General features: G+C 38.7%; 1 protein-coding gene across 2 annotated transcripts in view; it reads left to right on the top strand.

The window, feature by feature from the left end:
• Positions 1-4,595: 4,595 nt before the first annotated feature.
• Positions 4,596-26,958, top strand: part of Pdlim5 (PDZ and LIM domain 5) — a 181,561-nt gene continuing 159,198 nt past the window's right edge. For both annotated transcript variants that reach the window (XM_055628218.1, XM_055628219.1), the window contains exons 1-2: positions 4,596-4,672; positions 7,979-8,116. In XM_055628218.1, the coding sequence (XP_055484193.1) occupies positions 8,021-8,116 (96 nt within the window). In that variant the 5' untranslated portion in view covers positions 4,596-4,672; positions 7,979-8,020. The remainder of the gene's footprint in view (positions 4,673-7,978; positions 8,117-26,958) is intronic.

Here is a 26,958-nt window from a genome sequence, read left to right as displayed (position 1 = left end):
TCAGATCTCTTCCTGCTGGTAGAAAGTCAAAGACTGTCCTTTAAATCATGACCAACCATTTTATAAATGTTAGTCATGAAGGAGATGGATGAGGGGAGTCAGCATGGCTCAGTGGCTGCTCACGACCAGGCAGGTCAGGGCACGTGTCCTCCAGGATGAGGTTCATGGAGCTCATTCTCCCTCACTTGCAGAAAACTGAATAACATTTATTTTCTAAGTTGCTACAAACTGTACATGAACGATCCTCAGAATGTTAGATTCTATAGCATTTCTTCTTCTTCTTTTTTTTTTTTCTTCCTGGCTTTAAAGTTAGATTTTAAGTTAATTTACCTACAGCAAAGCAAATGTATTGTGATGACAAGAATGCAGTTTATGGTGTAAGACTGTCCACCCTAATTATATCACAGTTATGTGCCATTAAATGAAAATATTTTTATTACTTTACTTTTATGTATATGGGTATTTTAAAATAAATTTTTATTAACAATCTGAGAATCTCATACATGCATACAATGTATTTCGATGCTATTCACCACCCCCTGCTTCTTGCTTGCCTTTACTTCTTTTTTTATGCCTTCCAAATTTTGCGGTCTTTTTAAAATTATTTTAAAAAAAGTTTTTGTATTACAATAGTCTTACATAATTTTCCTCTTCCATTTCCTCCCTCCAACCCCTTCCACGATGTAGCCCACCTTGGTCTCATTCATCTCATGGTCTCTTTTACTTTAATTGTTTTGAATACATATATTTCTAAACATATAAATACAATATGCTCAGTCCATATAATGTTACTTGTATGTATATGATTTCAGAGCTGACCATTTGGTATTGGATAATCAATTGGGGTGCTTTTCCCTGGGGAAAGTTAATTCTCCAGCTTTGAGAATTCCTCAGTGGTCTGTACTTCCTTGTCTAAGGTTGAGGCTCCTTATGTGCTTTCCCACTTTCACGTTAGCTTGTCTGTTGCTGCCATCCTTGTTCAGGTCATGTTTAGGCAGCCATGCTGGTGAGATTTCATGGATGCAGATTCTCTGACATTTCCAGGTGACACAGTCTCACAGCAAACTTTCTGTTCTTGCTCTTACATTTTTCTGCTTCCCCATTCTCCTTTTTCCTCTTCCTCCTCTGCCTTCTCCTCCTCTCCTTGATCATTGCGTCTTAGGTGCAAGAATTACATTGTAGATGTATCAGTTAGGAATGGGTTCCACAACTCTGAGTTTTGGTCATTGTGGTTTTCTGTAATAGTCTTCATCTGTTGCAAAGGTAATTTTTCTTGATAGGGGTGAGAAATACCATCATATTTATAAGGATAAATATTTAGAATGTAGTTTTGTTTATGCCATTTTAATTAGGGGGGGGGCTGTAGGGTCTCCATCAAGATCTATGACTTTATTAGCCTTGGGTAGTTACCTAGGTTTCCAGTACAAGGCTGATTTCCCTATTGTTGGATGAGTCATAAGTACAATTAGAGAGCTGTTGGTTACCACCAATGTTTGTGTGTCACTGTTATAAGGGTATCATGACACGCCGGTTGTTATGTTGCATTGTATCGTAACTGGTTAGGGTTGCTGGTTGCTTCCCTCCTTGGAATTTTGCATGGTGCTGTCTGGTAACATGAAAACTTAAAGAGGAGGCTTTAAGATCGGCTCTAGCTTAGATCCTCTGGATCCTGTGCCAAAAAATGCATGGTGTCATCAGCAGTAGGGAGATAGCTTCCACTTCTGGGGCCAACCGAGAGGAGCAGCAATAGCCTAGAATGTTTTGGGTCTCCCTTGGGAACCCTGAGAGGGACTCTGGTGTCTTGTGTCTGGATTTTTGTTAGGTGGTCTGCGGCTCTTGGGGAGGATAATGTGCTTTGCCTGCATGTTAACGTAAGCACCACATGAGCGCCTCGTGCCCTCATGGCCAGAGAAGGGCTCTGGATCCTTGTAGCTGAAACTGCGGATGGTTGGGAGCCACCGTGAAGGTTTCGGGTTTCGGGCCCCAGTCTTCAGGGAGAACAACCAGAGCTCTTAACTGCTGAGCCATCTCTGCAGCCCCACAGCTACCATTAAATGTAATCACGCGTTCTACAAGTATCTTTTTCCTTCTCTGAAAAATACACGGTTGAAAGAATTAAATAAGATATTTGTACATAAAGTATCATAAACATAGTACATGCATGATGGCTGCTGAAGTTCTCAACTTTTCCTTTTATGATACACCAATCTGATCACTTAATTAGGGAAGTTTTCTATAGCTATAATTAACACCCATTTGGTGCCAAGCCTGCTTTGGGGTGCTTTGTGTATATTATCTACTCTCTCTAGTTGGAATTTTGAATCGGAGGATTGAACTAAACACAGATGTGTATTGTTAGAAAAAAATTCTGACTAAACAGAGTAATACAGACTATATTACAGAGTATTACAAAGTTTCTCATCACTTTCTCTATAATGCAATATAATAACTATTTACTCTGTGATAGGTAGGGTATCTAGAAGTGATTTAAAGTACCAGAACTGTATACATAGGCTATTTGCAAACTACAGCATTTTTCACAAGGAATGTGAGCATCCAAGGACTTTGGTATTGGAAGGCAGCCTGGAACCAATAAAGCAATACACTTGTTATCAAGCAATATGGGATCAGGTGATAACCTCACAGTTATTTATAATTATGATTCCCTTCAAGGTGAAGCAACAGATAAATGCTTCTCACCTAGTCACTGGATACAGTTAACTAGAATCCAAGAGCATTTCTTGGGAAAGTAGTTTTCTTTTTCTTTTTCTTTTGTGTGTGTGTGTGTGTGTGTGTGTGTGTGTGTGTTGCTGCTGCTAGTGGTGACGATGGTGGTAGTAATGGTGATAGAGGTTGTGGTGACGGTGGTGATGATGGTGGTAGTAATGGTGTCGGTGATGGAGGTTGTGGTGATGGTGACAGTGGCATTGAGGCTAGAACTAGGACCTCACACATGCCAGATGGGCCCTCTGTGCCACTGAAGTATACTCAGATGAGATACAGCTTGTGACCCCCTTAATGAAATATCCTTAATTGAGGCTCAGTGTTACTGTATCAGCAACAAGCAGATGAGGAGGGGAAGAGGTGACTCCTACAAGGTCATACTAGTGACTGACTTGTCACAAGTGACTGTTCATCACATGCTATGGAATGTTGGCCCTTTCATTTTTAAACATTGTTAATAAGGATGACATTTACCTTACACAGGCGACTGTAAGGCTTCCTACTTTGGCTTGTACATGGTATTTCTTTACATGTAACTATTTTTTACCAATTCACTTTACTTTTGAATGAGATGTGAAACATAACCATAAAGCATACTAGACAAGTCTCACATAGAAAAATCTTCCCTGAAAAGTAGTTTGTTGGTTTGTCTTTTAGCATGCAGTAAAATCAACTGGCCAACGAAAATATGCAAGTAACACCTATGTTAAAATTTCTTGTATATACATTAAAAGATGAAAATAAAAATTAAGTGTTTTAAATAAGTAGATAATATAATATCAATAGGTAATCAACAGACATATATTTTAAATTTGCAAAGTTTTAAAAACCCGGTACATATATGTCAACTTGGCCACTAGCTGGCCAACAGTACAGTGTAATATAGTTCTACTGAAAGCTGTATTTGATGAACATCCTATCCTACTTAAGTCAAAATTTATATTCAGTAGAATGATATTAAACATTTATATTTGAGTTAAGCTTCCACTCTAAAAATCTCAGTAGCCATATTTCAAATGATAATAGCCACACTTGGCCAGTGGGTACTATTTCAAAAGCTTTGGACCTATTCTAGACTTTTTCTTGTGCCTCCAGAGCGTCATGGACTCTGTGAGGTTTATTTTTGTTTGATATGCCACTTGGCTAACACTTGGCGTTTTTTTACGTTTTAAAAGCCAAATCAAAGACTAAGAGAAAACTGCAAGTTTCTTTTGGAGTGTTCACTGAACATTATTAACGTTTGTTTGTGAATAAATTCTCTGGGCAAAATCAAACAACCCTACAGAAGTAGGTAAATGTGCCGTTGATACGGACTTAGAAAAATAAGCCGAGGATGTAGTGGCGGAACCACTTTGGCCGCTGCTTTGGGTGGCTGTGTCCTGGCGTGACGACAGATTTAACTTCTACGTATTAGGGCTGGCGATTTTCACCTCCCTGACAAGCAAATTTCAGAGTTTGCACCTCTCAGAGCATACAGAGGTCTTTCAGCGGTAGTCGCTGAACTTGCACCGACGGAGATTTAGCTAAAGCCCCTTTCTATTTTTAGCCAGACCAACTGCGGGGCAAGTCAAGCTTCTGCAGAGTGAAAAGCGCCCCGGAAAAAAAAAAAATCTAGATCTTTGCCAGGTCCCACTCGAAATCCGCGGAGACTACACCCACCGAAACTCCATGGAGGGATTGTCTCTGAGGCGGCTGCAGCCGGCCCTGGCAAGTCCAGGCGGCCAGCCCGGAGACTCAATCAATGCACTCTAGGTCCTGAGCGGCGCGGCCCCGCCCAGCCCGGCTCGGGGGGAGTGGTCAGGCCGGGCGGGGGCGTGGCCGGCCTCCGGGCGGGGCGGGGCGAGCGGGAGGCGGAAGTTCCCCACCGGCTGGAGGGGGACCGCGCAGTCAGGGCCAGCCACTTGTCAGTGCTGCTCTGAGGCGGAGGCTGCGCTGCGCGGGTCCGGAGGTGAGCGGCGCCGTGGTCCCCGCGGGGAGAGGAGGCGAAGGAGGTGGCCGGGTGCGGCGCGCGGAGAGGTTGCGGGCCGGGAGGAGGACGGGGCGCGCGGCTGCTCAGGTGCCCTCGGTGCGCGCCGAGGTGTGAGGAGTTCCCGGGCGGGGCGGCGCGCGGCGGGGCTGAGCGCCGGTACCGGGGAGGTCGGGGACCGGCGCTCCCGAGAGCCGGGCGCGCCGGGGGGCGCCTGCCGGACCCGAGGGGCAGCACCTCGGCCTGCGGGTGCACCGGACCCCCGGGGGACCCCGGCGTGCGGAGGATGTGCGCCTGCACGGGAAAGCGGTGCTATTTTGTTTGCTGGCTCCCCGGCTACCGAGCAGCGTTTGTTTCCCCTGCCTTAAACATTTGCAATTGTGTAACCTGTTGGGGGCTGGCGGGGGGGAGGTCGGTCGGTGCGTCCAGAAATAAAGCCCACTTCACGAATCCGTCGCGATCGCGGGTTTTATGAAACGGGTGTACTTGCTGGGGCTTTTTTCAGACAGTGCTATAGCTGCGTTTGACAAAGAGTGGAAAAAGGAAGGGCGTATGGACTGGGCAGAACTTGGAAAGAAAATTCGTGACTGGGCTGGGCAGGTCTAGGGTGTGATCGCCGGATCCTATCCCAGGTCCGCCTTCTTGACCCGAGGACGTCTGAACCCGCCTGCCACGGAAGCTGCTGGCTGGGGAACCTTATTTGGCCAACAGGGCAAGGCGTGAAGCTCAGCTGGGAAGCGTCCCATCTGCTTTCATCCTGTGCCTTAGTGCTTTAGTCCTCCTACCATTATAGCTCAGAAGGGGAAGAAGAGTCTCTAGGTAGTCCTAATTGGAAGGCTTGTCACTTAGGGTTGGTTTCTCCTCCTTTACACACGCCAAGTAAGCTACCACAGAAGTGAGGGAAACCACCTCCAGCCTCCCTCACTAGCGCTGGAGGGAAGACACAATTTAGACGGTCCCTAAAAAGAAAATCCAGAACTCTGCAGAAATTCCAACATTTTTACATGTTTGAAAACAGAAGAAGCTGTTATTTCCTGCCTCCATGGTTGGTATTTTAGCGTTTGGGTACTAAGAACCACACGGAAGAGACTTGGAAAAGGCCAATAAAAATATTGCCATTGCTTAAGGATCAGAATATTTTAAGACAAAATGAATTCCAAGTGAAGCTAGCAGAAAGGGAATTTTAGAGAGGACACCAGTGTTATGCTGTGACTGACTTGGCCAGTGCTAGAAATTTTAATAACAAATGGGAGAAATCAGGAAGGGAGTCCCTAAGAAAAGGGAAGTTACATGGATGTGGCTTGATACACACATAAAATACATTCTCTCCTGGGGAAGAATGGAGTCGGAAGAAGTTCAGCATAACTTTCACATTCTTCCTTTGGCACAGTTAAAGACTGAAAAAGGACAGTGGCCTGTGTGGTATCAGTTGGCTTTAAGAGTTATTTGTACTGTGTGTCAATATCAAGACTGCTTCTGCTGGTCTTGCCCAGATCTTTTTATAGCGGGAAGGCGATTTTGTGTGGCTTGTTTTCAACTCCGAACCGTTTGTTTTTCACCTGCAATTTAGCTGTTTGACCTCTGGTGTCCTGAAGGTGGACGAAAGTACCAAAGTGATGTTACTGCACTCCAGTTCACCACTGCGGCTCCATCTTAATGCTTAAAGTGGGGTACATTATCCCGCAAGTAATTTTTCTTTCTTTTCTAGGTTTCCTTTAAAGTGTTGCTTCATTTTCCCTTTTTGAGAAGGAGGAAGGAATCGGTTTGCCTTCCCCTCAATGGTACATGTGCTACTGAACTTTACGTGTTGGGATGGAAGTTAGGGAGGATTTAAAAAGTAGTATATTAATGTGGCTGACTTAACAGTTGAAGTCAGATATATATGTATATATACATGCATATGTCTATTTTTGGTGCTGAAAATTAGACCCAAGGCCTCATAAATGCTATGCAAACTCTCTAACACCGAGATATATTTCCATCCCCAAAGCTTTGTTTTGACAATTGTCTTTAAAGTTATAAAATCATATACCTGCTATATAGTTTTATTCTTCTTTTTAAAGTGGGAACCACCTTCATTATTCCCAGTGCCTCCTATCAGGACAATCTGAAGTCAGTTTGAGCTTTTAAAATACCTACTCTGGAGACATCATGAGCCTAAGTACAGCAAGACAAGGAAAAAAAAAAGTCTTCAAGTTAGTTTCATTAAGGTTAACCTTGTAGTTATGGTTAGAACAGCCCCATTTAATGGCTTGGGAAGTCTTACTTTTTGCTTTGCTGGATGATGTGTGAATATAAAGAAAAACAAAGATGCAGACTAAAATACCATGTGCTCTAGAATATAGACTATTATTGCCTATGGGAAAGAAAAAATAAGGCGTTAGGTTCAGTTCCTAGTCCCATAAACAAACAGGCCAGGCCAACAAACAAAAACCCAGTTTTATACACATGTCATCCTTCCTTAAAAAATATCTGAACTCCTGTCTTTCCTGCCTTGGTCTACTTTTCCACTTTTAAGCCCCACTTACACTTCTGTCCCACCGCACCTGATTCAACAGCACATGTAGATGTCCACTGAAGATGAAACAATGCTTTAAGTTCCCTTACTTGTGGAAAATACCATATTCCTATAGAAGAGGCTATGAGTTACAGTCTTTAATTAGAATAGTTGAGGCTTACCTCAGTTTTAAATAATTTATTAGAAAACACGAACAGAGCCAACAGATTTGCAGTCCCTTGTATGTGTTCACATAATTGAAGCATATGGGGTGGTAGGGTTCTTCTTGACAACAGGCACAAAGGGTGCACCACCCTTTTTGATTTTTTGATTTTGTTTGATTTTGCTATTTGGAAAGGTGGACAGATGTCTAAAAGTACATTCTGGTAGGTGATTGGCATGCACATGAAATTGAGTGTTAATTAGCTCATTGATTTCTTTTCCTCTACTGAAATCAATAAAGAATTTGCTAGATACGACCTATATGTCCTTTCATCCCTCCCCAAAATAGTGAACAGCTTTGTTGGCTTTATGGAAAATGCATTGACATATGTAATTGGGTTCCTTTTGTTTGTTTGTTTCAAGATAGGGTTTCTCTGTGTAGCCCTGGCTGTCCTGGACTCACTTTGTAGGTCAAGCTGGCCTAGAATTCACAGAGATCTGCCTGCCTCTGCCTACCTGAGTGCTGAGATTAAAGGCATGTGCCGCCATGCCTATGCCTAGTTTGTAATTGGGTTTCTAATAAACATTTTTAACTATCTTTCTAATTTTTAACCAATTGTCTTTTGCAGCTTCTTCTGTTTTCTGGAACTGCACGTTGAACCCTGGGAACCATGAGCAACTACAGTGTGTCACTGGTTGGCCCAGCTCCTTGGGGTTTCCGGCTCCAAGGTGGCAAGGACTTCAACATGCCTCTGACCATCTCTAGCGTAAGCAGATTTTACAGACGTCACTACCAATGCTCACTGGCTGTTTGGTCCTGGGAACTGCAGGACTGGGTTGTCAAATTCTCTTTGACCTATAGTAACTTATTACAATAGTGTGATTTTTCCACCCCCCTCGTACCTGTTTTGGGCATCCATAAAGATGTTGAAGGAAGGTACTTAAAAAGAACAGTTTGTTTTAGTTCAGCTTGTATTCAGTTTCTCCAGAACTAAGATAGCAAACACCTAACCAAGGTGCTAACTCTTAAGATTTCGAATTGTCCTGTTTGGGAAATTCTCTGGGCTTTAGTTTCTTCAAAATCACTTTTATGGCATTGTACTATCAAGGTTTTTTTTTTTTTGGTGTGTGTGTGTGTAAACATACCACATTTTCTTTTTTTTAATTATTTTTCTATTGTTTGTTATTATTAGTTACATTTTATTAACTCTGTATCCCAGCTGTATCCCACTCCCTTATGCCCTCCCAATCCCACCCTCCCTCCCTCAGCTTCTCCCTGCTCCTTTCCAAGTCCACGGATTGGGGAGGACCTCCTCCCCTTTCATCTGGCCCTGTTTTATCAGGTATCTTCAAGACTGGCTGCAAAATCCTCCTCTGTGACTTAGCAGAACTGCTCCTCCCTTCGGGGGTGGGGAGTCAAAGAGCCTCTCATTGAGTTCCTGTTAGAGATTGTCCCTGTTCCCCTTACTATGGGAAACTAATTGGTTATTGAGCTACCACGAGCTTCGTCGAGTTAATGGCCCCTTTCAGTTCCAAACTGTTAACACTAGTGATCATCACTGGTTTTGGTATTAGTTCCTCAATTTACATTCTGGTGAAGTTAGTAGTCATGGGTAAGATGAAAAAATGCCATGTATATCTGTGGAGAGAATGAAGGGTGTGGCTCTCCAGCAAGATTGTCAGCCTGTGAATAACTGAGGTTTTACTTTTACCACATTTAGGTGAATGCAGTGTTTGGGTGTGGGTGTAGGTGTGCAGGTATGTAGGTGCGCAGGTATGTATGTAGACACGGAGAGAGGAAGAGGAAAAGGAGAGAGGAGTCAGGGGAGAGACTGAGACTTACTCTGTAACCCTATAGTGCTGGATGGTCTGGAACTTGCTATCGACCAGGCTGGCTTTGAACTCACAAGAGATTTACCTGCCTCTACCTTGTGAGTGCTGAGAGTAGAGGTGTGTAGCATCATGTCTAGGCTCACAATGTCTTGATGATTCTGAGAAGGGGATAATTACAACTTTTACTTACCATGTTAGGCCTGGTCACTCCCCAAGAGGTAATTACTATTATTTATTTTTATAATTTTGTATGTGTGTGTGTGTGTGTGTGTGTGTGTGTGTGAGTATGTGGGTATGTACACTCATGAATAGGCCAGGCAGGACATCAGGTTCTGCCTTTATCACTCTGTGCCTTACTGCTTTGAGACAGGCATTCATTGAACCAGAAGTTCACCATTTAGACTAGGCTGATTGGTCAGTGTTCTTTCTTGGGATCCTCCTGTCTCTGCCCCCTGACACAGCCATGCCCAACTTTTTATATGGGTGCTGGTATTCAAACTCAGCTCCTCATGCTCAGGTTCTCATGTATTTTTACCCACTGAGCTATCTTTCCAGCTTTCTACTTGCATAACCCTCTAGAGGAGATTTCTAGACATTCAGGTTAATATGAATTTTCTTTTTTATTAAATTTCTTTTTAGGTGATACATAAGTCATGCATAGTAATGGTTTACCATGTAAAGTTTTGATGCATGTATACATTGTATAACATTTAAAATGAGGTTAAACATTTATCTTCTCAAACATTTCTAATTACTTTTTGTGGTACTAGGGCTAGGGCCAAGGGCCTTATAGATGTTAGGCAGAAGTTCTCCCAATGAGCTCTATATATTATAGGCCTCATTTTACATTTTATTTTGGGCCCACGCAGGCCTTGAACTTGTGCTTCTCTTGCTCAGCCTTATGAGTATCTGGGATTACAGGTCTGCAAAACCAGGTCTGACATCACTTTTTAATGGTGGAAACTTTCAAAATTCTTTATTCCGATAAATATGAATTTTGTCTGTCAAAATACTAGCATATTAGATATAGTTTCCATATTCTGCTTTTTTCTCTGTAAGTTTTTTTTTTAGAGTCACCGTTCTCCTTCCTTTTTTTTTTACTCCTACTGCCCCTTCCTGGTTCCCTTCCTCCATCTCTTTGTCTTCCTCTTCTTCCTTTCTTCTCTTTCTCCTTTCTCTTTTTTTTTTTTTTTCGACTTTTTGACTTTTTCTCTTTCTGGATAGTGTTATCCTGTGTCTCTCAGATTGGTCTCAAACCCATATAGCCTAGGCAGACCTCAAATAGGTGATGATTCTTGAGCCTCCTGAATATTGGGATTAGACATATGTACTACCATACCTGGCCCTTATAATTCTTTAGTTATATATGCATACATGTGCATATATGTGTGTAAATGTTTTTGTATATATTTTTTCTTAGTACATATGTAAAATCCTACCTGATTTCGAATATTTAAGAATAAGTTAGTGACCCCTGCATATTGCAGGTATTACAAATCCCCTTTTACTGATGGAGTTCCATTGTTTCTTGGCAATGAATTTGCAAATAGCTTATCTTTAACTTATTGTATATTTTTTCTAAATTCTAGTTAATCATATTTAATAATATATAAGTTTTAAGACTTTGTGCTTAATTTTAAATGTGAAGTATCCGTGGGAAAGTGTTGTGTTAGGATTTATTTTTGGTCAAGTAAGGTAGTACTTCTGTGCTGAAGATTGTGATGAGGGTGAAATACTCTGGTTTGCTCTTAACATTATTTTATATTAAGTTTTGGTGTCCCACTAATTGACTTGTTTGGGTTAAAAAGTTCTTAAAGTATTTATTCATTCTTTGTGTGCGTGTACACACATATGTACGTGTACTTGTGCTCTAAGCGTGCATGAGCATGTCACAGTTCAGGAGTACAGGTCAGAGGAGAGCTTCCAGGACTCTCTTCTCTCCTTCCTGGGACTGAGCTCCGGTGCCTTCTACCTGCTAGCTCATCTCACCAACCTCAGTTCTAACTATTTCAAGCTTTGCTGAGAAAAAGTCCAGAAATACATTGGTACCTAAATGAAACAAACTTGATCACTGCCTTGTTGGTTGGTAATAAAGATGCGAAGCACATGTTAGCTGCTGTGTGGTGCCGGGACTGTTGAGTTGTATGCGCTTCGGTTCTCTGGCGGACAGTGTGAGGTGCTGGGCTCGTGTTGTGACGCTGATAAGGGAACACTGTGTACATACGTGCATGCCCTTCCCTGGCACAGAGAAATGCTTTCCTTGTGGAGGCAGAGTGCTAATTAAAGGATTTTGAACATGCTGATTAGAAGCGACCATGCTAACAAAGCTGCTGAGTTATTTCTGGTCTCTTACAAAAGTGTCTGCCATCTCCTGTGACCTTTTTGGGCCTGTGCACTGGGGCATGCAATTCATTTGGACTGGACAGGATTGGGAGGGGAAGGGAGGGGAGAAGGGAATGTTGGCTCAACTGGGCTGCTAGGCTCTTGGCCTTTTAGTATAGTTATTTTTAACCCCTTGTGTGGTTTAGTTTAAACATGTCCAATAACAGTGGCTTATGAAAATTTATGCCTAATAACATTTATATTGTGACAAGATTATTACTATTACAAATGCCTTACTTATTTTAATTACCATTCTGATCATACTTAATCTGCTTTTTTATGTAGAATGGCTGGACTATTTTCAGTGATCATAAGGTTTTTTAATTAATAGTATTAAGAAGCAATCAAAACCTGATAACGCCTTTAAAATGTGTTATTTAGTGGTTCTTTTATGTAATCATGCACATGAAAATTTTAGCAAGGTTTGGTGCACTAAAATCTCTCAATTGTTGTCCTTTGTAATAAAATATAATGAAAATAAGAGTGTAAGGCCTGAAATATTAAATCCTTCAGTTTTAGGGAATATGGCAGTCATTATTATATTGTTATTATTTTTACTTAACAAATGTTAAAATTGAAAAAGAAAAAAAATAAAAAACAAAACAAAAAGAAACCCAGAAGCTTGTACATCTTTATCTTTAGACTTCAGAAGGATTCACTTTTTCTTTGATGAGATGTGTTGAACTCCAAAGAGCCATTTCCATTCCTTAGAATACTGGACCTGAGGTATTAAGCTGAATTTTGAGGTAAATAATCCACTGGTAAGATTTAAATATTCTAATTCCCCAAGATTTTGTTGTACTAGCATATAAATATGCAGTATTGACCTGGCTCATAAAGAATGCAAACTAAAAAATTAACATTTTGCCAAACTTGTTCCTCACAATAACTGTGTAATATTTTGAGGATGGGTTTCTAAGGTAGGCTTAGCAGCTGCTGTTAAGGTTTCTAAATGATGCTGAGATTCTGACAACAGCATGATCTTGTCATTGTCTTCAGTTTCCTCTTTAAAATTGAGTGCTGCTGCTGGAGTTTGCAGGCAGCTTTTTATGACCCTGTGTTTATGGGAATAGCCCTGAAGCCATGGAATGTGGGGATGGGTTTCACTGTAGCAGTGCGGGTTTGCTGGCCTTTGCCAGTATATTTTATAAGAAGAAACAGGAGACCAGTTGCACAACTCAAGGCTATATTTTGGCAAGCTGTTTTTTTCTTGGTGGATTTATAAAGATCTTTTGTGTATAAGCATCTTTTGACTTGAGAGCTGAAAGTTGCAGTACTTTGCTGTGTGTCTTTATCTGTTGGCTGACCCCAGAACATCTTTTCTTTATTACCAGTATTTGGATTTCTCCAGTGAACTCATTTTAGAAGTTGTTTTAGCAGATTAGATTTGGAGGTTAGAGTATTTATACTCTATTGACTTTGGTTCTCAAGAGTTAGAGGAGAGTAAATTGTTATAAGCTCAGGTACAGTTTCAGCTGGTTTTAAAAGTATGAGAAATAGACCGTTTTCTCAAGTATGGAACTCACTTTGGGGATATATCACAGAATACAGAAGGACTTGGCAGGAAATTCATTTACTTGGAAGATATAGGCAGTCCTCCTAGAAAAAGATAAAGTTTTGAGAAGTACAGAGTTAACCTGGTAAAGAAAAAGGGCAGTTCTGTAGCACTGGAGAGGGTGTTACACTTACCCCGTGACAGCATTTGCTGAAGTTATAAAGATTTGGCCAGTGTTTTTCGTGTCCGTGGGTGTGACTTTGCGGTTGGAGGGATCTGCTTCTTCAGAAGGCATTTATTGCAGCGGCCCTGAAAGGATGGGATTTGAACGCCTCCCGTTTTTCTGTCACTTGCTGTCGCTCTCCTTGCCATCGCTTGACTTCTGGTTAAGCCGCGTGGGCAGTTGAGTGCTTCTGCCGACACGGCAGCTGCAGTGTCTCCCCTGGAGGATAGACTCATCACCCTCCAGTCCCTGCAAGCCGAATTGAGACAATTATCTTACTTTGAATAAATGGGTCCATTGTTAGTTTAGAGCTGTTGAGTCACAGTGCCCAATGACAAAGTTAATGTAGTTCATGTAACTACATAATGTGTATTTCACATGTGTGTTCACTTTCTGCTTTTAAGATATTAATTGCCTTTTGAGGGGGGGGGTCGTGTTTCGGAACTCTGACTTTTCTGATACGGTTTTCTATTTTGTGGTCACAGATGTCAGCTACTTTAAGATAATTCTGAAGATAGTTTTCTGTTGTAAAGAAATAAAAATCTGTTTTCTTACAAATGAGTAATTTTGAAGAGTGTTAAGCTTGTCTGTGCTTAAGGAACACTGGCTTGGTAGGGAAGTTGGTTTTAAGAGGGCTCTTCTGGTAAGAAGGACTTGTATCTCATGGAGGAAACGGCACTGCAGGGCTTGGCTTGTAAGAACAGCACTTTACACCTATGTAGAGAAGGGGTTTAGCTGCAAGCTGTCGGCTTAGGAGTTAGTGTTGCCCTGTAGATAGAGAGGGCTGACTGAAGCTTGCGGTCTTCTTTTGGCTAGTCTTGAGACCTCTGGTGGGGCTGGGCAGGGCATGTGAAGATGCATGTGAAGATGCAGCTGACTGGTTGCCTTTGTGCCTGACATCCTGTTTGTAGTTTTTCGTACCCAGATTCCCATTTCCTCAGGGTGACTCATAGCTTCTCCTAATTATGATTTGGAGAGAATTCTTGATAAAATTTCATTAATCTAGATGCTAATACTGTTTTTGACAAAGAAGAGCTTGTTCCTTTGGCATCTTCAAGAGGATTATTGTACTTTAGCTATGGCAGGTGAGACTCTAGGCCCTTATTTAAGTTTCTGAGGTGAAAACAAAGATTGAGTATGTGATGTAAAACTTGACAGAGTGATGCGCTATCGTGTGACATATCAACATTTGTCTGCATGAATGTAAATGGCATAGGGGAAGTGAAAAGGGAAAACATTACTTTGAGTAACTGAAGGGCAGGTACTTTTGATCCTCAGTTATTTCAGATGCAGAGCAACTGCCCAGCCCCACTGAGGAGGCAGGGCTGAGTAATCTGATCGGAGAGAAAATTACAATAGGTAATAAATCTTTAGGTAATAAATCAAGTGGACAGAACAGTACACGTTGAATTTAAGTGTTAGGTTCAGAAGACTTTTCTTAAGCTGTTTAAGCAGAATTTCTTTTTTTCTCCCCTTAAAGATGTATTTATTTTTGCTTTGTGTGTATGTCTGTTTTGCCAGCATATGTAAATGTACTGTGTGTTTACCTGGAGCCCACAGAACTCAGAAGAATGCACTAGATTCCTCTGGAACAGGAGTTAAGGTCTGTTGTAAGCCGTCATGTGGGTGCTGGGGACCCAACCGAGGTCCTCTGCCAGAGCAGCATGTGTTGTTCCTCATTGCAGAGCCATCCACCCTGTCCCTAAGCTGAATTTCTTAAGTTTTGTGCTTCCTTTGCTCATTTTCCTTCACTTTTTTCTTGCTGAGTAAGCAGTCATCTACACTTCCAACAGATACTCTAGTTTTTTTTTTTTTTTTCCTGTTTGTTTGTTTTGTTTTCGTAGCCCATAGCTGTGTCCTCATCTATTTATCTGTCAAATCACTGGGACAGAGTTCACCCCATTTGCTGGCATTTAGACATTTAGTACTCAGGGAGGAGGGCTGAACAGTGGCAGCACATGTGCCTGGGAGGCCTAAACGTAGGAGCATAAAGTTGGGATTGAGCATTAACAGGAAAGAATGCAAAAGAAAAAAAAAATAAAACTGAAAAGAGAAAAATAATTTTGAAAGCCTTCAAACTTAGTCAAATTTAGTATTTAAGAAACTTTACCCCTTTCTGCTATGAAATTTTTTTTTCAGCCAAATGAATTTAAAGATGTGAATGCTTTTGCCCCATTACTCATTTCTTTCTGAAACATTCAGTATTAGCAATGTCTTGCATGCATTTTGAGAGGCAATTTGTGTACATGTGAATAAGCATATGCCCCTTTTCTTAATGCAGGAACTAGTACCTTTAAGAAAGAAAATATTGGCAGTTTCTTTTTTCTCTTAACATCAGTTAACATGTCTTTCTTAAAAACAAAACAACATATGCCGTGCCATAATTTGTGTAAGCAGTTTATATCAGTGGACTGTTAGGTTCTTAGTAAGTCATTTATATTTACTGATACTGCTATAAGTTTTTTATACAAGTAGGTGTATACATACACACAGAGTATATTTGTTAGATGCATTCCTAGAAATAGAACAGCAAGTCAAAAGCTTGTGTACATTTGTGATTTTGCTTGGTGTTGCAAAATATCTCTGTAAAGTCCCGCCTACCTGTGATCCGAGGTTGCCTGTTTCCCATACCTGTGCTAGCATGACTCTGAATAGACTTTGATCTTTTTCAATCAGATGGGCCAAGTTCCAGCTGTTTCCCCTTCTTCAGGATTTAATTACAACTAATATATACTAAGATTTCTCTGTCTTAATGTGGCTCATTACTTTCTACTTGCAATAGAACATATAAAAGAAAACTGTTCTGTCTTTGGAAATGATATTGTTAATTACTTAGGGATACTTAAAATTTTCCTTCATCCAGAGATTTTTTTTTTGTTAAGTTATTTCTTTCATTTTTTTCCCTTAAGATTTGCTGTTACCATAACTCTCCTGATATATGTCAAAAGATAATTATGTGTGTATCTGCATCATGTGTATGGGTATATGTGTGCGTCTGTGTGTATTTGCATGTTTCTCTGTGTGTGTTATTTCTAAAGCCCTACCTGTCCTCTGAAACATGGTGCTTTTTAAAATGTCTGACTGGTAAGCCTTACTTGAGACTCCTCCCTTTCCTGTATTCAAATGTAATGATAGAAATACACTAACATTCATTGAGCCCTTGTTTTTATTTAGGTCCTATTGCAGGTGTTCATGTCTAACAGGATACTTAACCCTCATCACATCTTTAGTGGATGTATTTTAACTTTAAATTTCTTAATTTATAGATGAAACATGGACGTCAAGTTATATGTCCTAGGTTACATGCTAATAATCAGGCCCAGGACTTGAAACCAGTTAAACTAAACTAAATAGCAGTGAGTCTTTTAATCGTTAAACTCTATCACCAGAAACAGCAGAGTATGTGTGCATGCATTTCACAAAGAAGAGATAAAGTAATGCTGAATGTGCTGGGGTACACTTCTAATCCTAGCACTTTGGAGATACAGGCAGGTGGATCCCTGTGAATTTTACATTATACAAGGAAAGTTTCAGGTCAGCTAACACTATGCATAGTGAGACCCCATCTCAAGGGAAAAAGAAAAAAAAAGGTGCTATAGAATCAAAGATTTGTGCTTATGGGAATAACTGAAATTAGTAGTGAAAATTTGAGACTAGTTTCTAATCTAATTGCTCCAAATCCTAAATGACATTTTAGAGTAGATTCTGCTATTGCTACAGATTGCATTAGGATGCTTGGGATTTCTGTTTGCATGTTTTAACCAAGAAAACATCTTGATTTTGTTTTTAATATTAAATCAGGGTTAAAATTTCTAGAATATGTCTTAGAAATTATACTGGTGCTTTTTACCTCACAAAGCATATTTTTGCTTTGTAGTCAGGAATAGTTGACTTAATTTTTTTTTTCCCTAGCGGAGAAGATAGGTAGAATTTATTACAGAGTAAATTGGAGCACTCTCAAGGGCTGTGAGCAGATATCAGCCAAAGAGGTCATTGTGCCAATCTATATTCTAGCAAGGTTTTTATTTTATTTTATCTTTATTTTATCTCTAGGACAGATAGCTTTCCCAAGGGGTATTTTCCCGACCTGCTGATTGACAGGTCCATTTGGATAGACTCTTATGGGGAGAGACTGGTATGTTCTTGTTCTTTTCCAAATAGCTTCTGTCCAGATGGTAACCCTGAGATCTGGGCTGTTCAGAATTACTTTGTATATATGTGATCACCCAGCAGTTCTAATTTTGCTCACTAGTGTTGTGCACAGATGATACTCATGGCTACATATTTCAGGGCTTCCTGTACTTCAATGCTCCAGGAATAGAAAGGGCAGTGTTGTGGGACTGAAGTAAGCAAGAGGAAAGCAGAGTTAGGTGAGGGACTTGCACCATGTGTCTGATGCTAGAAAAAGAGATAAAAAGGTTCATAATAGTGACGAGAATGGCATTAGGGTTGACAAGAGGAAATTCACAGATTTGAGATTGACCCTGAGTTTTTTGAGTTAGAGCTGAGCTGGAGAGAGTAGATTACTAATTGTGATCTCAGCACATCTACAGGCTAGTGTGCTATTGCTTTTGATAGAAATCCCAGGGGAAGAATTCAGAAAATTTTTTGAGCCATGGAAGACTCGCTAACCTTCCAAGGTGACTATTTTGGAAGTAAAAATATTTTTTAAATATGTATTTGTTTTGAGAAGTTATTTATAGTTCTAACACAGTCATGATGTTTTTTTTTTTTTTTAACTGTTATTTGCAAACTAATTGCATGTTTTCTGTTACCTTAACTTGTTACACTAAGAAGCAGATTGTTCCCCAGATGGCTTCTGTTTTCACTTCCTTGTGATGTTATGACCTTTTCTGCTCTTATTAATAAAGAAATGTTGCACACACATTCAGGAGTTATTTACAAGTTTTTTTGGTAGTGCAGTTAAATGCCTGCCTCAAAGACACAGTGGATGGTAGTTTCTTTATCCTACGTCATATCTGTTAAGTTGACAAAGGTTTTAAATATGTCTGTTGTTGTTGTTGTTATTACTATTATTGTTTGTCTTGAGACAGGGTCCCACAGTGCTCACATTGGCCATGAACTTGCTATGTGAAGGTGGATGACCTTGAATTTTCCTGATCATCATGCCTCCTCCCAAATGCTGGTTATTACAGTTGTGTCTAGAACAGCTGTCTCTAGAACCTGTTTGTTTTTAAGAATGCCAAGAGTTGTTTGTGATGACTTCTTTGCTATTTCTGATGAGGGTTTAGAAAATTTGGTAGCTTTTTTTCTTTTTTTTCATTGATGGACTTTCAGAGAGATTGTTCAGGGTTAACATCTAGGAAAAGATTGATTGATATTTGGTACTTCTATAAACTACAGAAACATAACTGGACAAAAGTCATTCGTGTTGTGTAATGAGCTACTAGAAAGAAATCATTATGCCTACATTATAGAATGAGAAATATTTAAGGTTAGCTTTTTATAAATCCAAGAAAATATTAAATTTATGAGTTTTGAGATATATTTGCCAAATAATGCTTAGAAAAACCCCAGTAATTATCTGTATTACATTAAATAGATAAATGAAAGCAATTAATATAAACTAATTTCCATACTCAACAAAAATTTAAGATAGCCGATTATATAATGATAAATGGTAAAATGTTTAGGAGCATTTTATTATCAGCTAATTATATTAGGGTTCTCCATAGAAATAACACACATATACAGTGAGGAACAAAGCACACATACAATGTATCTGTCTGTCTATCTATCTATCTATCTATCTATCTATCTATCTATCTATCTATCTATCTATCTGTGTATTTATAGATGTCTCTCTGTGTGTGTGAGTGTGTGTGATGTATGTGTGTTTGTATGTATGTATGTATGAAGTGACTTACTAGGCTGGTTTATATCATGGGAATCTGGGCAGTTCGATACTGGTTGCTTGCACTCAAATACTGGTAGTTAGAGCATCCAATATGCTCAGTTCACAAAAGGGGACGATATTGCAGTCTCTTTTGGAGCCAAGCCTGGAAAGGGAAAATATTAATCCAAGTTGCTAAACAGCAGTGATTTTACAGACAATCATGGTGGAAGAAGCCTGGTGGGGGATTCTTTACCTCATGAAAAGATAAACAATATGCCTGCTATTTGTTGTGTTGGTTTCCAGGAGTGCACACAATCTCCACAGCCTTTTTTTGGTGTAGGTTTCTGTGTCCCTTACCTCTTGTTCCAGCCACAGCCAGCTAGCTGGATATGGCATGGTTTCCTGACCAACATGCAGCCATTTATAGACAAAATTAGGAGTCTGGTATGTGATCACACTAGTTGCAGGCTCCATGAAGTTTATGAAGTACAAAGTTCAGCCAGTCTGAACTTTAGTCATGCAAATAAATGTAAATAATTGTTGCTTCTTCATTTATTTATTCATTCTACAAATATTTATCAAATTTGTAATATGCTAGATATTATTCTAGGAAACTGGATGTAGTAGTCCAAATGAAATAAAAGTCTTGCCCTCTCACATCTGTATTTAGAGAGGCAGAGGAGAGACAATGAAAGTTGATGATAAAACATGGTAGAGTTAAACAGCAGGAGTATAGGGGAGTGGCAGCTGAATAGATATTGCTAATTTGTAGAAAGTAATCAAGGAAAGCCTCACACATAAGGTGATAGGAAAGATGTGGAATCTGGGAAGAACATTGTGGGTGAAAAAACCATCCTGAGGGGACCCAGGTGCAAGAGGTTGGAGTAAACAATGAGGGGAGAATGACAAGCTGTGATTTTAGAGTTGAGAAGTAGGTATTTCCCAGAATTGGGTACACTAAAATCCTTCATTGTGGTTCGTTGATGGAATAGAAACATTTTCTTCCCATTTATCTTAAAATAGGATTTTGTTAACAGAGTGAGTGTTTGGCATTTGGTAACGGTATTTTTGTTTGTTTCAGATGTTTATTGATTGCAATGCTATCAATAACACAGTTTTATTAAGGATGAATGGTAATTATTAATACTGTTTGAGGGTTTAGAGGTAAATATAGACATTTACCCTTTCATCTGTAGGAAGAATGACTATGATTGAAACATGGGATGAGATGAATTTCACTGATACCTTATGGGATGCTGATCACATACTTATTTTAATTGCTAACATCTTAGGAGTAATGACTCAGAACATTAAGATGACTTTTTTTTTTTTACTTTAATTTTATCTTGAAAAGGGAAGTTGAGAAATTCTGGTATCTATTAGGTATACTCCAAAGAAGTTTATTAGTGTGTATATTGCTTTAGATTGTTTAAGCATTTGAAATTGCTTTTATATCTTTTAATTTCAGAAATGCTTTGGTTTTATTCATTTATACTTGGCATTAATGACCTTGAAGACAGCTAATATATCTGGTAAAAATAGGTCAAATGGCTTGGCTTCTCTTCTATTCACTAGAATGGTTATGTTTAAATTTTAAATGAAAAAATAATATTTTCTTTGGGAGGACAGATTTTTAAAAGTTTTTAGTTATTTCAAGCCTTCATTCCCTTTAAGATCTAACTTTTGTTATTTCTAGATAATTATCTAACTTATCCTAATTAAACATCTCAGTATTCATTTTACCCTTAGTAACCTCCTCTTCCCTGCTTTGCCTGAAGGAGGTATAAAGGTGGGGATGAGGAAGATAAAAGAATGCCCGTGAAATGAAAGCTGAAATGAGGTTACTGTGGTGGAGGAGGCAGACAGACAAAACAAGTTAGTTTTGAAAATGCTCTAATGAAACCCAATTCTTTGCTAATTAAAAATGATTAAAACAAGAAGTTTTCTTATTAAAGGAGATTGCTCTAAAAACAATGAAGGGATCCATTGTAAGTTTAATTCATATGCAGTGCTGTAGATGCAAATTGCTTCCCTAGACCTGGGGACAATCTTAAAACTTTATTCTCAGTGATTATGGTAAAAGGGGGTATTATTTTAAAAAATCTGGAGGCTGATTTAGCAAGTAGTTTAGTTTCCTCTTGGTATTCTTTTGTCATGAAAATATCAGGAGAACTATTTAATGTTTTACAAGAAAGAAAGTTCTGGATCTGTCATACAACAATGTGAATATATTTAACACTAGTGTCTGGGTGCTTAGTGTAAAGGAGGGAAAGCAAATAGAAAGAAAGCATTATGATCTGTACTGAACTTTAAAAAATTACATAACATATATATGAACTAACAAATTGATATAATTTTTTATATATGATGAATACAAAGTGAATTAACTTATAAGTCTGTTTCTTATTGGATTAGAAATACATATATTTAAAAAATTATGTGTATGGGTTTTCTGACTACATTGTATGTCTACATACCAGGTGTAAACATTGCTGGTGGGGGCTAGATGAGGTTGTCAAATCCTCTGGTACTGGAGTTTTAGATGGTTGTGATCCACCATGTTCATGCTTGGAAGGAAACTTGGGTCCTCAGGAGAGCAGCAGACATTCTTAAATGCTGAGCAATCTCTCCAGCCCCCATCATACAGTCATTTTATGCATTTTATTATGGTTTGTGTCATAGTTAGTGTTCTATTACTGTGAAGAGACACCACGACTAAGGCAACTCTTATGAAATAAGGCATTTACTTAGTGTTTGCTTACGGTTTCGGAGGTTCAGTCCATTATCCTATGGCAGGAATTATGGAGACATGAAGATAGACATGGTGCACTAGAAGTAGCTGAAACATCCAGATCCACAGGAAGAGAGAGAATTGGGCCTCGTTTTGGCTTTTGAAACATAAAGCTCATTCCCAGTGACATAATTTCTCCAACAAGGCCACACCTACTCCAGCAAGGCGGCTACTTCTATTCCTTCTCAAATAGTACCATTCATGTGATGAAAAGCCTTCAGATATAGGAGCCTGTGGCGGCCATTGTTATACAAATTTACTGTTTGCCTTTACTTTAATTCTGCTTTGTAAATGTTAATTGAAATATGAGTCTAATTTTCAAACTTTTTTATTAGCTGAATTTCCTTTTAGAGTGCTGGGAACCAAAAAGCCTAATGCATATTAAACATATGTTCTACTACTAAGTGATAGCCCAGCCTCTTTCACCATCTTGGCTTATTTTGTTTCTAGAGAAGATATTGGTAGGTAAAGGGAGACGAGAAAGTTGTAGAGCCAGTCAGTCCTTATGTGATTGAGGGCCACTAAAGTGACATCTGCATAACTGAATTCTTAAAAAAAAAGAAAAAAAAATATATATGGGTTCAGTTTTTGTGAAGACTAAGAAAGTGAAATCCTGTGTTGCTCAGGACCAAAGAATTTCACTAAACTTCTTAGTATGTTTTCAGCCCCTGTCCTTATGTAAACCTCTCAATAAAATGGCTTCACATTAAGAAAACTTATTCTGTTGTTTTTACTGACATAATCACCTTTAAAATAAATGTGGGTCAGAGAATATACACATAAGTGTTGTTAAGTACTCTTTTCCAGGTTATGAGTAATTACACCTCAGTTTTCTGAGTTTGTATGTTGATCTCTGCCTTACCCTTCAAAAAAGAGCAAAGATATCCAGATTGTGTTTTGTCTATTCTCTTGACAAAAGAGGCACAGGTCTTACTTTAGGTACTACGTAAGTCAGAGACTAGTTAGGAAGATGGAAATGAGATGCTTTAAGTAGGACAATTTCATATGTATATAAAACAGATTTTGGTATACTGAGAAGGGTAGGGTATATTGCTGAAATAACTAAAACCAGCAACAGAGGAAGCAAGGCCATTCTTAGGGCTGAGGGGTGATGAGATATGATGTGACCAGATCTTGGAAGTGAGTGGGACTACCTCACAGGACTGAAAACTGCAGAGAAGGCATGGTCACAAAACTAGAACTTGGGAGCCATCAAGTCTCAACTTGGGTGAGACTTATCTAGAAGCCAGAGAGCTCGGAATCCTGGGGAATGTAGTTTTTTGTTATAGAAGGAAAGGCAAAACAAGGCACTAAATGTCTGAAGGCAGAGATCAGCCAGAGGAATTAAAAACAAACAAACCCATCAAAACAGCTGATTTCTTTTTCTGAAGCTGGTGTTATTAGTGCTTTTGTATTCGGAGAAACTCCTTTTTCTCTAAGGCTCAGGATTCTATATAAAAAGGAATTTTATAAATGGAACATTTTTATCAATGCTTTATATTTAATAGCAGTAAATTGTTTGTTCTATTATTTCTACCGATCTCTGTATTTTTGCTTATATGTATTGTATCTTCATTGTTCATGCAATAAAGGTTAAGATTTTATTTGTAGTTGTCGACATCGTTTGTCTTTCAATTTTAAGCTACTTCTTTAAAATCTCAAAGTCATTTACACTGTGAAATGATATTTACATTTTCTATGTTTTAAAAAGATTTGTTTGCTTTTTTTTTTTTTTTTTTTTTTTTTTTTGAGATAGGGTTTTGCTCTGTAGCCCAGCCTGGCCTGAGGGTGGCTTTGATCTTGCCATCTTCAGAGTATTGGGGCTACTGGCAGGTAGCACCAAACCTGGCTAATTTCCAATATTTTTACTGATAAACTTGAATTATTTTGGAATTAGTTTTGGTATGAGATTAATGCATTATTTTAATAGCCAGTTTAAAACAGCTTATAACATTTTATTTAAAAAAACTCAATTTTTGCTATAAGTTTTTTTAAACTTCTCCTGGGTTTATGTCTGTTTATTTATTAATGACCTATGGTTATAATCTAAACGGTATTTGAAGTGTCATTCTATCTAGTTCATCAATATATTGATTTAAATCTTACTTTCATTTATTATTTGTCTTTGGAGTAGCTATCAGCATTTTACCTCCTTTCTGTAAAGGAGGTAGATGTCTAGGATGTCAGGTGATTTGGGTTAATTTTAAGACTTTTGTTCTGAGCTAACAAGTAGTGCAGAGTTCAATATTGATAGGTATTGCTTTTAATGTGAAAGTCTACGAAGAACTGTCATGATTGTCATTGTATCAATTTAGTCTTAGGAGAAAGTAAGATTTTAAGTAATAGATGTGAATGCTAATGAGTTATGGATTGACCTTTTAAAATTCTGTTACTGTGGTCATATTTTTCTGGTAGTTGTGGTCTATACAGCATTTTCTAAATGTAGTAGACAGGAAGAAAAGGCCAAAGCATTGAGAGAAGGGGAGGATGTTCATAAATGATTAGCTGTATCGTTACTCACTTGTTTGACTACACTAGGGCTCCGTAGAGACAGTGTTGTTCCTTATTTGCTTCTGACATATGGTGTGTCATCTAGCAGAATACCATAGCAGTGTAGTAACAGAGTTATTGACTTGTCCTTTTCAAATAGCTGGCTAATGTGAGTGAGTGAGAGGGGAAGGGTTAAAATGTATTATCAGGAAAACTATCCTCTCACTTTTAATTTCAGACTGAGAGATTTTTTTTTTTTAAACAAGTTCCTTTATGTTCACAATCATAAATTCTGGCATAATTTGGTACTAATTAACAATTCAATTAAAAAGCAAAAGTCCTTAATGAGCTTTTCAACATATATAAAAGAAGAATGATGTGATGATGTAAGGTTCCTCATGTTCAACAGCACATAGCCAGTTTATTTTTTCTCGTTGATTCTCTTTCATTTGAAGCAAATTCTAGCAACTATATGACTTTAGCTCCATGTTTGATGATATATCTCAAAAAGTAAGAATATTTATTTAAAAATCCTAATGAGGGGTTGGAGAAATGGCTCAATGGCTAAAAACATTGGCTGCTCCTCCAGAGGACATGGGTTCAGTTCTCAGCACCAACATGGTGGCTTCTTATGTCTTCTTCTGGCCTCTGAGGCACCAGGCATGCACATGGTGCACAGACAGTCTTGGACACAAAAGACCCATATACGTAAAATAACAGTAGTGAAAACTTAAAAAAAATCGTACTACTGTTTGCATGTTTCAGAAGTTAACATTTTTCTAGACCACGGTATTTTCATTTCTTTGATTGTCACTCATACATCTCTTATATTTATGGTTGTGAGCCTAGCCTTTAACGGCTGAGCCATCTCTCCAACCCTCATACATCTCTATTTCTCTCTCTCTGTCTCTCTCTCTCTCTATATATATATATATAAAACATTTGAATCAGGATTCGAATAAGGGTCATCGTTTGCTATTGTTATGTAAAATTTAAGTCCATTTTTTTTCCTTGTAAGTTTCTTTTTAATAGTTATTTTTTGGGATTTTATATTAAACTAGACCATATGTTGAACAACACATTCTTTGATGGATAACTTATAGAAAAGTTAAGTGGCTTGATAGCAGTATTTAACAAATTGGCTATTTGTTGCTATGCTCATAATTACTGACATGTTCTGGATTTGTCATTTGTCTACTACTCTTCCCGTTTTTTTAAAATAAAACTTCACACCCTGTAAAAAGTCACCTCGAATAGCACAGATTGGGAAACACTGCTGCAGCATTAAGGCTGCTTCTCCCATTTCTTTCACTCATCTCCTGTGCTGAAATCTAATCAGGTGCCTTAGGAGGGACAAGTTTGAAACCTTAGAAACATTTCCTGTGTGTGTCCAGAAACAAGGTACATTTTGTACAAAGCAGGGTTTTACTAGCACACTGTTAGTGAGGTTTGTTACCAGAATGAGATCCTGGCTTAGCCAACTCAGCATTTTTTATCTTTAAGGTTCAAATTCCACGGCATGTGACATGTCGCTTTACAGAGGGTGAAATAGAAACAGGAGCCTGCTTTGGCATTACTATTAAAATCTTAAGTTTGTTATTGATAAATGGAGCTAAGCAATGACTAGGAGACATTGTTCTGTTGAATAGGATTTAGTTTTTAGGGAAAGGTAAATTTGAAGGTTACGAAATTAAAGAAACCTGAAAATTGTGAGGAAGGGAATAAAATCCACTAAATAATTTGCTTGAACATAATGAACTTTGTAGGGAAAAAGAACTTCTTGATATGCCTTATGTAGACTTTTGTATGCAACGATATCATATTTGAATGGGTTGTTAAACTCTCTGCATTTCGGAGTAAACTCTTTATGGTTCTCCTGTTCAGAGAGTTATCCTTATTTTTAAACTGTGTAGCTGAAGATACAGAAGACAGGAAGGGAAGAGTAAAGAGAAGTTAATGTTTAGAGAAATGAGTCAGGAGGCAAATACTTACCTGGCTACTTGTTACCTGATAATAGTAGCAGTAGTAAACTTTATACAAATGAATGCAAATACAGGGTTCATTTGATTATGGCCATAGTCAGTCTCTCTTACTCATCCTGTTAGACTTCAAGTTTATTTCTCTTGGGCTTCACTGTTTACTAATGTTAGCATTCTTGGATTTTTGACTACAGTGTATCTTCCTTTGGATATAGGTTATTGTGTTGCCATCCTCTCTCTTAGAAGGTAGTTCAGAAAGGTCTTTATTTCACACCTCATGGGGTCTATATAGTACGATTTTAGGAAGTTACTGTGGTTGAAGTTGAGCAAACCACAGTGAGTCCTGTGTCGTTTATAACCCTTGTGTTTTACCTGCAGTGGTCTTTTAAGCTCCCAAACATTAAATTGTTATCACATCTGTGGGGGTAAATGGCTGTTGATTCTGAGTCAGGATTAACATGGATAGGTGGCCCCAAGGCTCCCCTTCAGGACAGGGAAGCTCAGTGTGTTTCTCTGAAGTCACTTAGTTTCATCTTCTAGATAATCTTTCCATCTGTGT

Source organism: Psammomys obesus, unplaced genomic scaffold (assembly GCF_907164565.1).
Source record: "Psammomys obesus unplaced genomic scaffold, mPsaObe1.curated_primary_1811, whole genome shotgun sequence".
Taxonomy (NCBI): Eukaryota; Metazoa; Chordata; class Mammalia; order Rodentia; family Muridae; genus Psammomys; species Psammomys obesus.
The sequence above is the reverse complement of the archived record's forward strand: the minus strand, read 5'-3'. Positions and strand labels throughout refer to the sequence as shown.